A 14,299-nucleotide genomic window follows, 5' to 3' on the forward strand; every position below is an offset into this window, starting at 1 on the left:
GATATAAAAATTTACCCCCCCCCAAAAAAAAACACCCCCAAGACACCCAGTGAGGTCTGAGAACGTTCAGTGGCCGCATTCATGGACAATGAACTGAAAACAAGTTGGAATGGCTATTTTGGTTTTTCTTGCCTACCAGTGCTTGGCAGAGAACCTATTTCTTCTGAACATGAAGCATAGAGGGTGAAAAATCCAATATTTTGTCTTTTCATAATAAACAAATTACTTTCCCTAGTATCACTGTAGACAGTATTAGGGGTCAATAGTATCTTACAGGTTTATAAGGCCCTTTGAAATTTTTACCTAATTAGAATCTTCCTTTAACCCAACAAAAATATTTTTCATTGCAGCTGTATGCAGAGTTCATGTTGATCAATACTTATTGATGATTTTGTCTGCAATTGCCTGCAAATCTTTTCAAATCTTTTCAAGCATCCTCATCTGATGAGGGGGTTGCTAGACGTATGGTAACTCGAATCAAAGGAACTGACATGACGTAAACAGCTATGATACTTGCATGGAATGTCCATGTTCAGAGGTGATACAGCTCTGGCTACTGGTCATGGGTAGGGCTGTTCCCTTCTGTGATGCTTATAGGTTCTTGGTGGGCATTTTGCTGGCTATTGCTAGAAAAGATGCTGGCTGAGATGGACCTTGGTATGATCCAACAAGGCTCTTACATTTTAATCTAGGATTAATCCCCTCTGATTGTTATGGTGAGAAATTTCTGTAGTCGATCCTCTCCGGTGACTGGAGAAATAGGCAACAGTTGTTCTGCTTGCTGCATGTCACAGTATAGTATAGTAATCAATAAGCAACACCTTAATGAATAGCTTCCAATCAGAATAATGCAATGGAACCCACCGTGTGTGCATGTGCATAAAGTTTTCTCCAGTACTAGTCCTGCTCAGAGTAGATCCATTGAAATTAGGACATGACTAATTTAGGTTGGGACGCGGGTGGCGCTGTGGGTTAAAGCCTCAGCGCCTAGGGCTTGCCGATCGAAAGGTCGGCAGTTCGAATCCCCGCGGCGGGGTGCGCTCCCGTCGTTCGGTCCCAGCGCCTGCCAACCTAGCAGTTCGAAAGCACCCCCGGGTGCAAGTAGATAAATAGGTACCGCTTACCAGCGGGAAGGTAAACGGCGTTCCGTGTGCTGCGCTGGCTCGCCAGATGCAGCTTTGTCACGCTGGCCACGTGACCCGGAAGTGTCTCCGGACAGCGCTGGCCCCCGGCCAATAGATGTGAGATGGGCGCACAAACCCCAGAGTCTGTCAAGACTGGCCCGTTCGGGCAGGGGTACCTTTACCTTTACTTTAATTTAGGTTATGATTTCAATGGGTCAATTTTGAGTTGGACTAGCGTTCGATTCAACAAGAGATAGAGAGTGTATAATGCTTTCTTGCTAATGTAAAAGAACAAGAAGAATTTGATGATTGATGGTTTTTGTATTTGGCAGAAATAATATCCAACACATTATTTTTTGACAACTTACCCTTGCGATCTGCAGACTGGGGACACTTGTGACCCCATTCTAGAGAACTACTGGTACTCAAAGCAGCTCTAAAGTGCACACACCTGTGTATAAAACCTAAGCAAATAATGGCATTATAAAGGGCAAACAATCTTCAAAATGAAATCACATATATAGAGAGAGCTGAAGTAGTACATTAGAACTCAATCTTGCAGTCTCAAAAGCAATCAATTTTTTTGTTCAAGGAGAGTATTGCCTTTTTTCACCACTTATTTCAAAGCACATTGTTTTGCAAACAATGTTAGTATGCAAATCTCTAAAGTCTCATTCCATGCCTATATATGTAGGAAATTTATTCCTTAGCAAAATAAGGAATTTACTGCAAATAAATAAGTTTGTATTGTGAGTCAAAGCATTTTCACCAACCTATCTGTAATGCCTGAAAAACATTTCTGACAATATTAGCTTTATGACTGAAAATAGTCATACATCTTTTTTTCTTCTGTAAGAAGATGTGTGATCTTTCAGTTTGAAAGAGAACATGGGATAGGGGTAGGTTTTGTTTTGGTACATTTTAACATTAAACAGTAAAAGTATAATACTGTTTATCCGGAGGCTTTCCCATACATTTTTCAAGCACTTGTCAATCAGTGTCATAAATACATAGTTATAAAAATAATTAAACACAGCAAAATAGTCCAGCTATATATTTTGAAGCAACTACAGGTTGACTTACATAGTGTATAAAATTGATGCCATCCTGAAGTTTATAGTGACCTAGTAAATATAAATGTGTATATTGCACAGTTTATATAAGTAATGCTACATTATAGTTTATTATACTTAGTCTAGGAATTATTTATTCTAGATAAATTTGCTGCTGTTACCCCTCTTAAACCCAACAAGCATACAGTATATATTGAACAGATGCAAAGCTACTTGCATTCTGATAGAATGTAAACTTCATTCCCTTATATGCTAATCTACTCTGTGCAGTTCAGCCTTATAAAACTGGCTGAAGAAGCATGAACTTGCTAGTAACATGTAGACATTACTTAAAGGGAGGAGATTCTGACTATTTCTATGACACAGGCATTCAACATGATGTCCTCTAGCTATTATGGACTACAGGTCCCATGATCTGACCAATGGGTGTGCTGACTGATGGGAATCATAGTCCAAAACACTGGCTACCCCAAGAAGAACTTGGATGTCTCAGCTGGAGTAGTCAACATATAGTTGACCAGGAACTGATAACGCTTTGAGTTATCCCATGAAGAATAGCATTATTCTAGCAAAGTTATTATCACATGGTCATCCCGGCCTTGCCACAACATTTCTCCTTCAAAGTCCAGCATTCCATGCTTCCTGGCCCTCATGAGTATTCCAACGACCTTATCCGAAATACGGACGTATCTTTCAAACAGGTCACCAAAAGTGACTTGGATCTTGCTGTCACGGCGGTGCCGAGCCATTGTTCTGATGATGAAGCACATGTCTTTCATCTCTCGGTGGATGTGGTCCTCCGCTCTCTTGGCCCTTTCTGCCGTTTTTGTACCTTCTTTAGGACGGCCATAGCCTTCATCTCCTTTGCGCAGGCGGGTGGACATGGCCAGGTCGTAATCAAACTCCTCGCTGAAGGGATTGAGCTTTTGTGTGATCATGTGCTCATCTGCCCAGTCTTCCCATCTCCCTCTCAGATTGTGGACGGGGCTGTATTTCTTGGAGGCCTTGACGCTTCTGTTTGCACTGAAAGAACCAAGAAATGGATGGTTTTTGAACTGCATTAAATGGCAACGGAATGCCTTTTAGTACTGCTCATCTTTTGCTTTAAAGGGCAGCCCACTAGGTGGCATGTTATCACCAATTCCAAAAGTCACATCTTTATAATAGCTTCATCTGAGCATGCTTACAACTGTCTCCTTGCCATCTCTTTTATCTTGGAAAGCCAGATTTTGTTCAGGATTGCATTACAGTGGTGCCCCGCAAGACGAAATTAATTCGTTCCGCAAGTTTTGTCGTCTAGCGAATTTTTCGTCTTGCGAATCACGAAATCCCATAGGAATGCATTGAAAATCAATTAATGCGTTCCTATGGTCAAAAAAAGTCCAAACAAAGCCAAATTTGGTACAACAACAGTTTATTAACTGCTCTTTAAAGTCACACATACTGTAAAGAGCAGTTCAAAAATTGAAGGGAAAATAAATTAACTTTATAAACAAAACATGTCTTTGTTTTTAGACAAAGGAAACAAAGTCGCGAGACGTTTTCGTCTTGCGAAGCAAGCCCATAGGGAAATTCATCTTGCGAGGCAAATCGAAAATGGAAAAATCTTTCGTCTAGTGAGTTTTTTGTCTTGTGAGGCATTCGTCTTGCGAGGTACCACTGTATTACTATTTTCCTGTCAAGAAGAATATCCCTTTATTTAGCTTATTATTTGCTGCATCTGCATGATCCTTTGTCCCATGAGCTCAGGTGGAGGGCAACCATACCTGATCGTCTCAACACACCTCTGATGAGGTAGTTTGGCTGAAAGTGAATGATGGTCCCAAGGTCACCCAGCAAGCTTCATGGAGCAAGCTTGGTTTTTTCCCCTTCTCTGAAAGGTAGGACCTGAACCAATGGCTTCAAATACAAGAAAGGAGATTCCGACTAGACGTTAGGAATTACTTTCTGACAGTAAAAGCTGTTCAACAGTGGAACGGACTCCATTGGAGGGTGGTGGACTCTCCATCATTGAATGTATTTTTTTTAGTAGAAGTTGAATTGCCACCTGTCAGGGATGCTTTAGTTGAGATTCCTGCATTGCAAGGGGTTGAACTAGATGACCCTCAGGTACCTTCCAACTCTATAGTCCTATGATTCAATGATTCTGAGTTCCCAGGGCGGACATCGTAGCACTCTAACCTCTATACCACACAGTGCTGTAGTATAATAAAACATACATTAAATCACACATTTCCTGTGTCAGCCTGTCCAAATTGAAAATTATTCACAGTTCCACTGGAAGATCCCAAGGAAACAAATTTCACTGTTATAACGGCACAGGAACCAAAAGCATCTCTGTGCCCACGGTATCTTAAAATTTGGTACATTAAGGGCTAAGATGTCATGATACAGCTGGGGCGTTCCTTTCACAGCTCCTCTGGCCCTGTAGAAAACTACACCTCCCATCTAGACTTCTCTCTCCCAATCATCTTTACCTAGCCTATGGGGAGTTGATGGGGTGGCATAATTCCAACCAAAAGTCTTCGATTCGGCTAGGGGGTAGGGCTGCTGAATGAGGAGGCTGTGGCCCTGGAGCCCACCTGAAAGTGGAACGAGGCTCACTGGTAGCCCTGTCCCACCATTTGAGGAACCCTGTCCTAAGGGAATGCAGCCCTTGACAGCAAAAGGGGCCCCTTGCTCCTAGTTTTGTCCATCCCTCCCCCCCCAGCTCCTATTTACAGCCATCTCCCTTTTGAAACCGCTGCTCTGTTTTCCGAATTCCGGGACAACCTTGCATGCTGCCATTCAGCTATAGCTCTGAATACTTGGAAAGGTCAGTCCGAACAGCATTCCATCTGCTGAATGTCCCTCTGTTGTTACAAGTCCAATGATAATGCATGTGAAATACGTTAAGTGAAATGGTACTCCTAAGCTTCAGGGAGGGGAAAAAACCCATTATAGCTCACCAAAGCACCTATATTCTGAACCTTCTTTCTGATATCTTTGCTATCTGCTCAGTCACGCAGAGGGCAGATGCAGATACAGCACAGCAGCTGTCCTCTTCCCAATCTCCCGGTCTATGACCTCTTAGGCCTTGCGTGCCTTCCCCTCCTCCTTGTCTGATTCCTGCAAAGTTACAAAGGCTGGAAGTGGTGAGGGAAAGGAAAGCAGCTGCAAAGATACCTTAAGTTCTTGGATCCTATTTTAAAACATCTGATTGCTTTGTGCCTCTGACATTTGCTCCCACCCCCTCCATTCTTCCCACTTCTTTTAATCCTCCTTTCAAACTAAATACTATTATCACCTTCCCATTTTAATCTTCTCCTTAGTGGGCTAGATTAGCACCACTTGTTTTGCTTTTGGTTTGCTGCTTTGACACCCAAACACAATCTAACGCCGACTCTCTCTCCTTTTCCCATAGGAATCTTCTGCTGTGACACTTCCTGCCTCTGTTTCCCTTTCATAATTTCTTTTCCAGTTTTTCATTTTTTTATTAGAAAGGGCCAGCTGAGTCCTCTGTACTATTAGCAGCCCAATGCTGGGAAACGTCAATTGATTGGGTCAGAAGTATTATCTGGAACAAAACGGGGACTCAAAAGAGCATCATCCTTGCTATGGCCACAGGCACATCACAGAAGCATCACAGAAGGGACCACTTTAAATAGTCATGGCTTCCTTGTTGTTTGTTAAGGGTGCTGAGAGTTGTTAGGAGACTCATTTTCTCCTCACAGAACTACAGTTCCCAGAATGCCTTAATCTTTACAGGGAACTCTGAGGATTGCAGCTCTGTGAGGGGAATAAGGGTCTACCAACGACTCCCAGAACCCTGATCAAACTCCTGCTCCCATAATTCTTTGGGGAAAGCCATGACTGTTTAAAGTGGAACCATAGTGCTTTAAATGTACAGTGTGAATGTGGCCTATGACGTTCCAGATTACCAAATAGGCAAAGCATGCACTGGGTTATGGGCCCCATGCTTTTTAGGGGCCTGGCGACAGTGGATCAAAATAATATTGATATGATCTTGAAAGAAAATTACAATCAATATTTCTCAGCTCAATATTATCCCACTAGAGCATGAGTACAAGGGGAAACATGAGATTTTGACTGCCATGGGACCTCCACAGGGTTTAATCCAGCACTGGGCTTCTTCCTGAGGCTGGTAGCATTAACAGACATGGAGCTGAAGGGCATTTACCAGCAACTCTAGACTACAACTTCACATGGTCTGAGGCAGAGGCAGGAACGTGTGGTCCCCTAGTGCATCCCTAACTGTTGGCCATGAACTGCTGTTCAGCAACATCTTGAGGGTCAGGGAAGGATCTTTGTGTTTCACAGCTATGTGCCATTGAGAAGGGCACTAGGCTGCTCTAGACCTTGTGGTACATGTCAGGAGTGGACTGAACTGAGTTCTGGTGGAGCTGGATGCAAATGTTCTACTCTGCACCCAAACTGCCTGGAGTGGAGCCAATTACTACAGTATATAGCAGTGATCTTGTCCAGAGCCACTGTGGTGTATGTCAAAATAAGAACAGGGAGACCTGAGTTTAGACCCCAGACATCCATAAAGCTGACTGGGTGTCATTGAGCTACCCTGGGCACCATCCCAGAATCCCTTTTTAGTGTTCTCCCCTCACACAATTACAGTTACGCTGGAAGAAGAGCAAAGGTATGTCTGCTGGACTTGTTCCTGCCATTATGCGCTTGCTGCCTCCCTGATTTTTTTATTTTAGCAGGGTGGGGGGAGTTTTAAGTAAGGAGCCTGGTGTGTGTGTAGGTTCCTCTTGCAGTTTAGAACCCTGTTCCCTAGTACTGTTGTGAGAAGGAAGGAAGGAAGGAAGGAAGGAAGGAAGGAAGGAAGGAAAGAAGGAAGGAAGGAGTGTAGGGGAGAAGTCTTTTACATGACTTGGTTCCATTGAGGAAAGGAAGGTTAGAAATGTGCTTGTTATTGTTGAATTTCTGAGAGTTCTTCCAGACCTGTTAACCACCAGAAGGATCAGAACAGGGTGGTGAAATTGGTTTGGTCACACTGGGTGCCACACTTCAGGGATTGCCAAAACAATGTTGTAGAACAGAGTGTGAGAGAGGGGGTGCTGAATTTTAGCATTGCACAGGGCGCTGCTGAAATCTGAGAACCAAATGTCTGCCTGTGATCAGAACAGCAAACACAATCTGAAAGAGGAACTATTGTACCCTCCCTCTCCCTCTCCCTCTCTCTCTTCCTCAAAGGTATGTTTCCCTGGCACTTCAGTGCTAGGCCAGCCATGTGAGAACCAACCATCTGGGTGCAAGCCAAGCTAGGCATACTGAGGAAATGCAAAGGTCTTTCAAAACGACCTTGCAACTTCATGGAATTCAAAACTTTGTAGTTCAGTATAAACACACTGGGATTTCTTTAGTGCCACTTGCCTGTTACTTTCCTCCAAGGCATTGTTTTTTAAGTAGGGAGGAAAACACTCGGTGTCCTATTAACACAGCCCAAAGTGTGGGTGGTTTGTGTTTTGTCCACACCGACATATCACCAGATAGTTACTGCTAGAGTAGGTTATATTTATTTCTCTTTATTTAAAGCATCTTTATCCTGCCCCACCCAAAAAAGGGGGTTCACATGAGGTGGCTCTGCAGGTACAACCTTGTGTCATTTAACGCGCCTCCATACAAAAAATAGTCCCTACACATAGAAAGCTAGATGTTAGGGAGGTTTTTAGACTAGCCATGTTCCTTACCGGCCAGCTCTCTATGTGCAGGAAATAGTTGTTTATGAAAAGAGGACTGAATTATGTGGGCCTCTCCATTGGCAATCTGGTGGTACAATCCAGACAGAGGTTTATTGCTTCAATGAGAACCAAATTACAGGTAATGGGGGGTTCAGTGTTTAGGTAAAGCAGATGCCAATGGGTGCGAATGGAGCAGGAGCTTGTGAGGAAAGGGAGGAGAAATTGAAATCCGTTCCAGAAAAATAAAAAAAATAAAAAAATTAATACGAAGGTATCTGAAGAAGTGTGCATGCACACGAAAGCTCATACCAAGGACTAACTTAGTTGGTCTTTAAGGTGCTACTGGAAGGATTTTTTAAAAAAATTTTTATTTTGACTATGGCAGACCAACATGGCTACCTACCTGTAACTTTCCAGCAAAGTCTGCCATCCAATTAGCTATACATCAACCTGCGTTTTTCTACATGTGGAGTAACAAAAGTTGTTGGGGAGAATATTGTGTTTTTCAAGCGGACACAGCTGGCAAGGGATGTATTGCAGCCCAAAAACTTCATTTTCTTTCTCAAGGGCAGATTTTTTTTTTAAGGCAATTTCCTTCATAGGACGACACCAGTTCGAAGGAAAATTTCCCCTCACATGGCAGGCCAATCTCCATCTTTAGCGATTCGCCAATCTGACTCATGACGAGAGAAAATTCATGAGGTAAAATTAATACCACTGGAACATGTACACAACAATGCTAATCATTGATGATGATGATGATGATTTAAGGTGGGCACCTTCAGCCTCAGGCTCCACGGTGGGTTACAACGTTATAATACAATATTAAAAACAGTTTAATCACAAAAACAAGGTGGGTCCTGAACATATACACCTCAAATGTGAAAAGCCAAATGCAAAGAGGTGCATGGGCCTGCAAAAACTAATTCTGAAGGCTGGTTTGCCTGAGGCAGTGAGATAGAATATTTATTATTTCATTTTATTTGGACCTCCAAAGAGGTCAATGTGGCATATATGGTTCTCTCCCTCCTCATTTTATCCTTACAACTCCTCAGTGAGGTAGGCTATGCTGAAAAAAGGGGGGTGGAAATGACTGGCCTACCTAAGGTGACCAGCATGCTTCATGGTTGACTGAAGATTTGAACCCTGGTTTCTGAGATCCTAGTCTACCATCCTAACCATGACTGGATTGACCTAAGTCTCTTCGTTCAGCTGCTCTTTAGATTTTAAGGTCCATACTAATCTTTATTAATATTTTTCTAGCACACTTTTTAGTGCCAGATCCTTGCAAAGCACCTTTTTGGAGGGATGTTAAAAACAAAACAATTGGCAGATATAATAAAAACAGCACCAGAGAAATCCTATGCTGGGAGCTAGCAAAATAAAAATAAAATAAAATAAATCTTTACCACTTCTGAACAGCCGTGTTAAGGTGAAGCTCTTCAGAAAATATTTGAGAAGTTCATGTGACTCTGGCTAAAGGTTACTTACATCATCACTACGGTTGCATTTTATTTTTAGTGAGTAGTTCGTGTTAATCTGGGCTGGCTCCAGGATGAACTGAATGGGCTGTTTAGTGGAAATTGTATATGTGTGGCAAATTTGACCCTCTTCTTTTCAGGAATAGATCTGAATTGGCAATGAAGCCATCCAAAGTTACTGGGAATACAGAATAGAAATGTTGGGCCATTGGTCAAAATTAAGACTACAGAACTATATCCTCCAGACAGATGCCTATAAAAACAGGAAGTTTGCCTGCTTGGCAGTGTCCCACCAGTCCTAATTTTAGGTTTCTAGTTCAAGTGGGTGAGTGGACTGGCCATGATCCTTGACAGCTTGAAGGTTTTACACAGTCTCAAGTGGGTGCGAAAGCCAGTACCCCACTCCTGTGATAGTTTTACACCCTGTTTAAACAGGTGTGAATGACTATGCAGGGATACAGAAATGAGTGGAGAAGCCAGCTTGGTAATAGGATGGGGGGGGGGAAGAGTCCAGGTTGCTCTGGCAGTAAAACAGACTAGACTAGGAGCATTCCAAAACAGATAAATATCACATGATTGTTCTCTCCCTGCCTCCACTGCAGGGCAAGGTATATTGCTATTTTATGTCAATTGTTTAAGTTACAGTGAATGTCCAAAATTCGGTGAGTATTGTCAATATCAGACTAATATTTCATGAACGTTTAGCGAGGATATAGCCAGCCAATCTTACAAGGCTTTTTGTGAGGCTAATGTTTGGGGACTGGGGGGATGAATCCTGAGCTTCTTGTTTTATTCTTTTTGTAAACTGCTTTGAGGTTTTTCTGTTTTTGTTTTTTGCAATCAAGTGGTGTGTGTGTGTGTGTGTGTGTGTGTGTGTGTGTGTGTGTGTAAGGAAGCAAACAAACAATATATAAGCTATATCTTTGGGTACATTTATAATAATTGAATATTGCATTAAAAAAAGCAAAAGTACAGGAACGCCTTGGGACTTTGAGGACTCCCAAGACTGGAGCTCGGTTCAGGATTTCAAGGTCCAGCTGGTGAAAGGTAAAGGTAAAGGACCCCTGGACAGTTAAGTCCAGTCAAAGGCGACTATGGGGTTGCAGCGCTCATCTTGCTTTCAGGCTGAGGGAGCTGGCATTTGTCCACAGACAGCATTCTGGGTCATGTGGCCAGCATGACTAAATTGTTTCTGGCGCAACAGAGGACTGTGACAAGTGCCAGAGCACATGGAAACACTGTTTACCTTCCCACCTCAGTGGTACATATTTATCTACTTGCACTGGCATGCTTTCGAACTGCTAGATTGGTAGGAGCTGGGACAGAGCAACGGGAGCTCATCCCGTCGCACAGATTTGAACTGCTGACCTTCTGATCAGCAAGCCCAAGAGGCTCAGTGGTTTAGACCACAGCGCCACCCGCATCTCCTCCAGCTGGTAAAGGACCATAGCTCAGTGGCGGAGCATCTATGTGCTTTATATGCAGAAGGCACCAGGTTTGAACCCTAGCATCTCTGGGTGCTGCGAGAGAATCCTGTCTTAAACCCCGAAGAACTGCTGCCAATCAGTGTGAACAATACTGAGCTAGATAGCCAATGGGCTGACTCAGTATACTCTGGCTTCTAATGTTCCTATGTATGGAAATGATCAGCACTGCAAAAACTGAAAGGTTTTTCAAAACCACCACCCTTTCATCTCTGCAGCTGTGGGAGAATGGTGGCTTAAGTTGAAGGGCACTTAAATGAAACTGAAAAGTAAATGTGGGGAAAGTACAGAACTGCAGGTGTCGTGAACCTGTCCTATAAATCACTTTCTTGTCATTATTCCTTTGGTGTGTTCAATTGCTACATGACACGTCTGGTGGCAACTCATGTGGTTCTGGCCAAATGCTTTTCTTTCTTTCTTTTTTAAGCAAAGATAATGTTGCCGTCATTATTCTTCTACGTAGGGCAGGTGAAGTGGCTGCACACAGCTATAGGTACTTTGCAGTAGTTTTTCTTCCTGCAAACAACAGATCGGAAATTGTCCCTCTTTCCAGATTTGCATTGTGTGGATAATTGGCATTTCATAAAGGCCAGTTGCATGGGAGGGGCAGGGCAAAATCCAGCTGTGTGCAGCTTTCTCCTACAGAGTAAGCTAATAAGCATCTCCTTCTGTCTCTCCAAGCAGCTAGTACAAACTTTCGTCCACTAGGATACTAGAAGTAGCTATTCTAACAGTTATGTATTAAAACAGTTGTTTTACTTTGTTTTTAGAGGTGAGTGGTGGGTAATTAATTGTAGAATATTAGTAGTATCTATCTATCTATCTATCTATCTATCTATCTATCTATCTATCTATCTATCTATCTATCATCTATCTATCTATATCTATCTATCATCTATCTATCTATCTATCTATCTATCTATCTATCTATCTATCTATCTATCTATCTATCTATCTATCATCTATCATCTATCTATCATCTATCTATCTATTTATCTATCTATCTATCTATCTATCTATCTATCTATATCTATCGATCTATCATCTATCTATCATCTATCATCTATCTATCTATCTATCATCATCATCATCATCAATCTTTATAGATCTGTGACAGCTGAAGTTTGAGCCCCCTGTAATCTCTCTATACATGCAGTAGATGACAAAATAGGATGTTTAGCCATGTGACATGTTGGTGGCCACTAAACTCATTGGCTAAAGAAAAAGGATTATACAAATTAATGGATGATAGATCTAGCAACAGCCCTTAGGTATGATAAAGCTAAATAGAACATTCATTTCCAGAGGCATGAATATCAGGTGTTGCATCCATGGTTTTCGTTTGTACTTCATGGAAGCACCTAGCTAACAGATGGAAACATCTGAAAACTTTAACACCAGTGCTAGAGTTACTCAAGTTGGCCCCAAGTGATGTAGGTTCAGGGGTCTTCCAGATAACATCTTTATTCAGTGGACTTGTTGCAGCAGAGTGTTTTAATCCACTTTAATTGTGCAAACCAACGTTTGCTGTATGCAACTGAACCTCTCCTGAAAAACACTGTCATTATGGAGCCATCATGTGACTACATTATAACCCACCAACCATAGCCTAGTATTTCCATTGTTAGGGTTATTTCAAAGACAGTTGAAAAAATATTTTACTGCACATGTTAGCATCTGCTATACCCAAAGGTCACTGGAAACTGCTTCTGTGTGAGGACTCCTCATGGGTCCTTACATGGGCCATTGTGCTGACCAGTTAATCACACACCCAATGATTTATTCTCCACCCACTGCCGAAATGTTCTTGATGTAGCATCATGGGAGAGACATTGTAGTGATGGCTGAACATGAGCCCACTTCGCAGAAATGTAAATGGTGTATAAATGCCTTAAATAATAATAAATGCCTTTAATAAATAAAGCATCCATCAGATGGAAGCAGTTTCAAGGGGGGCGGATCTCCACCTGGCAGGCTCATTGGGTGAAGCAGCCCACCTAGACCTACACTTGGAAAACTCGACTATTACTCACAGTGATGATGAAGGCCGTTTTATCCTCACAGTCCGTATTTCTTGACTACTGTTGTCAGCATCCAGTTTCTCCTCTGCGTCTCCGCCATAACCGCTGTCCTCGGTATCTAAGCTGTCGCTACGATAATTCTGTAGTTCCGGTTCATCGGCCTTATCTTCCTGTTCCACCTGTTTCCACCCCTTAGTCAGCTCCGACACCAGGTTAGAACACTTCCTCCTCCTTGTAGGGGACATTTTGCCACTAAGAAGCTTATCAATGTCTTCAGTACTCTTGTCTGTTGACGAACACCCATTGTCTTTTTCATACTTGTCACTGAGGAGACTCACGCCACTGCCTCTTTCATAGGCTTTACTTACAATGGTCTTTGTCACCTCTTTGCTTCTGATGTTAAGTTTCTGGAGGGCTTCGTTTGATTCACTTGGGGCCTGCTCTCCATTTTCTTTTGGCTCCTGATGTACTGATGGGAAGGACACGCCATCTTTCGATTGGTCTTTCTTGAAATCGGTTGGTGGCTTGGGATACACCCTCTCCCTTGGGGAATTCTCCTCAGAGGGCACCCATCCACTGGGCTCCTGGACTTGCTTCGTATGGTGGTCAGATGCCCACTGCTGCCAACCCCGTGCCAAGCTGATGACGAGGCTAGCCGTACGGATCTTTCTGATGGCCCTCTGAGCAGGGGTGTTCTTCTTCAGCTGTTCTTCTGGAGACATTGTGTTGCCTGTGGCTTCCTCACCCATCCTTGCGTTAACACCACTTAGTTAAGGCTGCCCTGTGGCAAGTAACTGGCAGAAGGGAATGGTAGGGATTTAAATAGATGGTGGTGGGGATTTATGATGCTGGAAAGTATGGGAAGCATTTCTCACATGGAAAGAGGATCCTTACTCTGACAGTGTTCTTTTTTTAAAAAGCCCAGGCTTGCATTTCACCGCAGCAGATGGGACACTGGATATGGTAAACATGGATGACGCAGGACAGACCTGTATGGAAATTAACAGACCTGTATGCGCCCTCACTAAAGGTACCTTAGTCATGCATTCGGTTTGACAGTAAAATGTGTTTTATGCAGCGGAATTTGCTTAATGGGATGGTTTTTGCTCTTTGCACTCTTAGAAGAAGGCAAATCAGTCAATGAAAACGCTTGGAATTGGGCAATGCCAGTGCAAAATATGGTTTGAAGCTCAACATCAAAAAAACGAAGATCATGGCCACTGGTCCCATCACCTCCTGGCAAATAGAAGGGGAAGAAATGGAGGCAGTGAGAGATTTTACTTTCTTGGGCTCCATGATCACTGCAGATGGTGACAGCAGTCACGAAATTAAAAGACACCTGCTTCTTGGGAGAAAGGCGATGGTAAACCTAGACAGCATTTTAAAAAGCAGAGACATCATCTTACCAACAAAGGTC

At 42.8% G+C, this 14,299-nt stretch overlaps 1 protein-coding gene across 1 annotated transcript; it reads right to left on the reverse strand.

The window, feature by feature from the left end:
- Window positions 1–1,425: 1,425 nt before the first annotated feature.
- ABRA (actin binding Rho activating protein) lies at window positions 1,426–13,688 on the reverse strand. Its single transcript, XM_082235794.1, has 2 exons — window positions 12,895–13,688; window positions 1,426–3,220 (listed from the first exon to the last, which is right to left on the reverse strand). The coding sequence occupies exons 1-2, from the start codon at window positions 13,629–13,631 to the stop codon at window positions 2,758–2,760; spliced, it is 1,200 nt and encodes a 399-aa protein (XP_082091920.1). The 5' UTR covers window positions 13,632–13,688; the 3' UTR covers window positions 1,426–2,757.
- Between the last annotated feature and the right edge of the window lie 611 nt (window positions 13,689–14,299).

The sequence above is a fragment of the Podarcis vaucheri genome, assembly GCF_965113315.1.
Source record: "Podarcis vaucheri genome assembly, chromosome: 8".
In the NCBI taxonomy this organism is placed as follows: Eukaryota; Metazoa; Chordata; class Lepidosauria; order Squamata; family Lacertidae; genus Podarcis; species Podarcis vaucheri.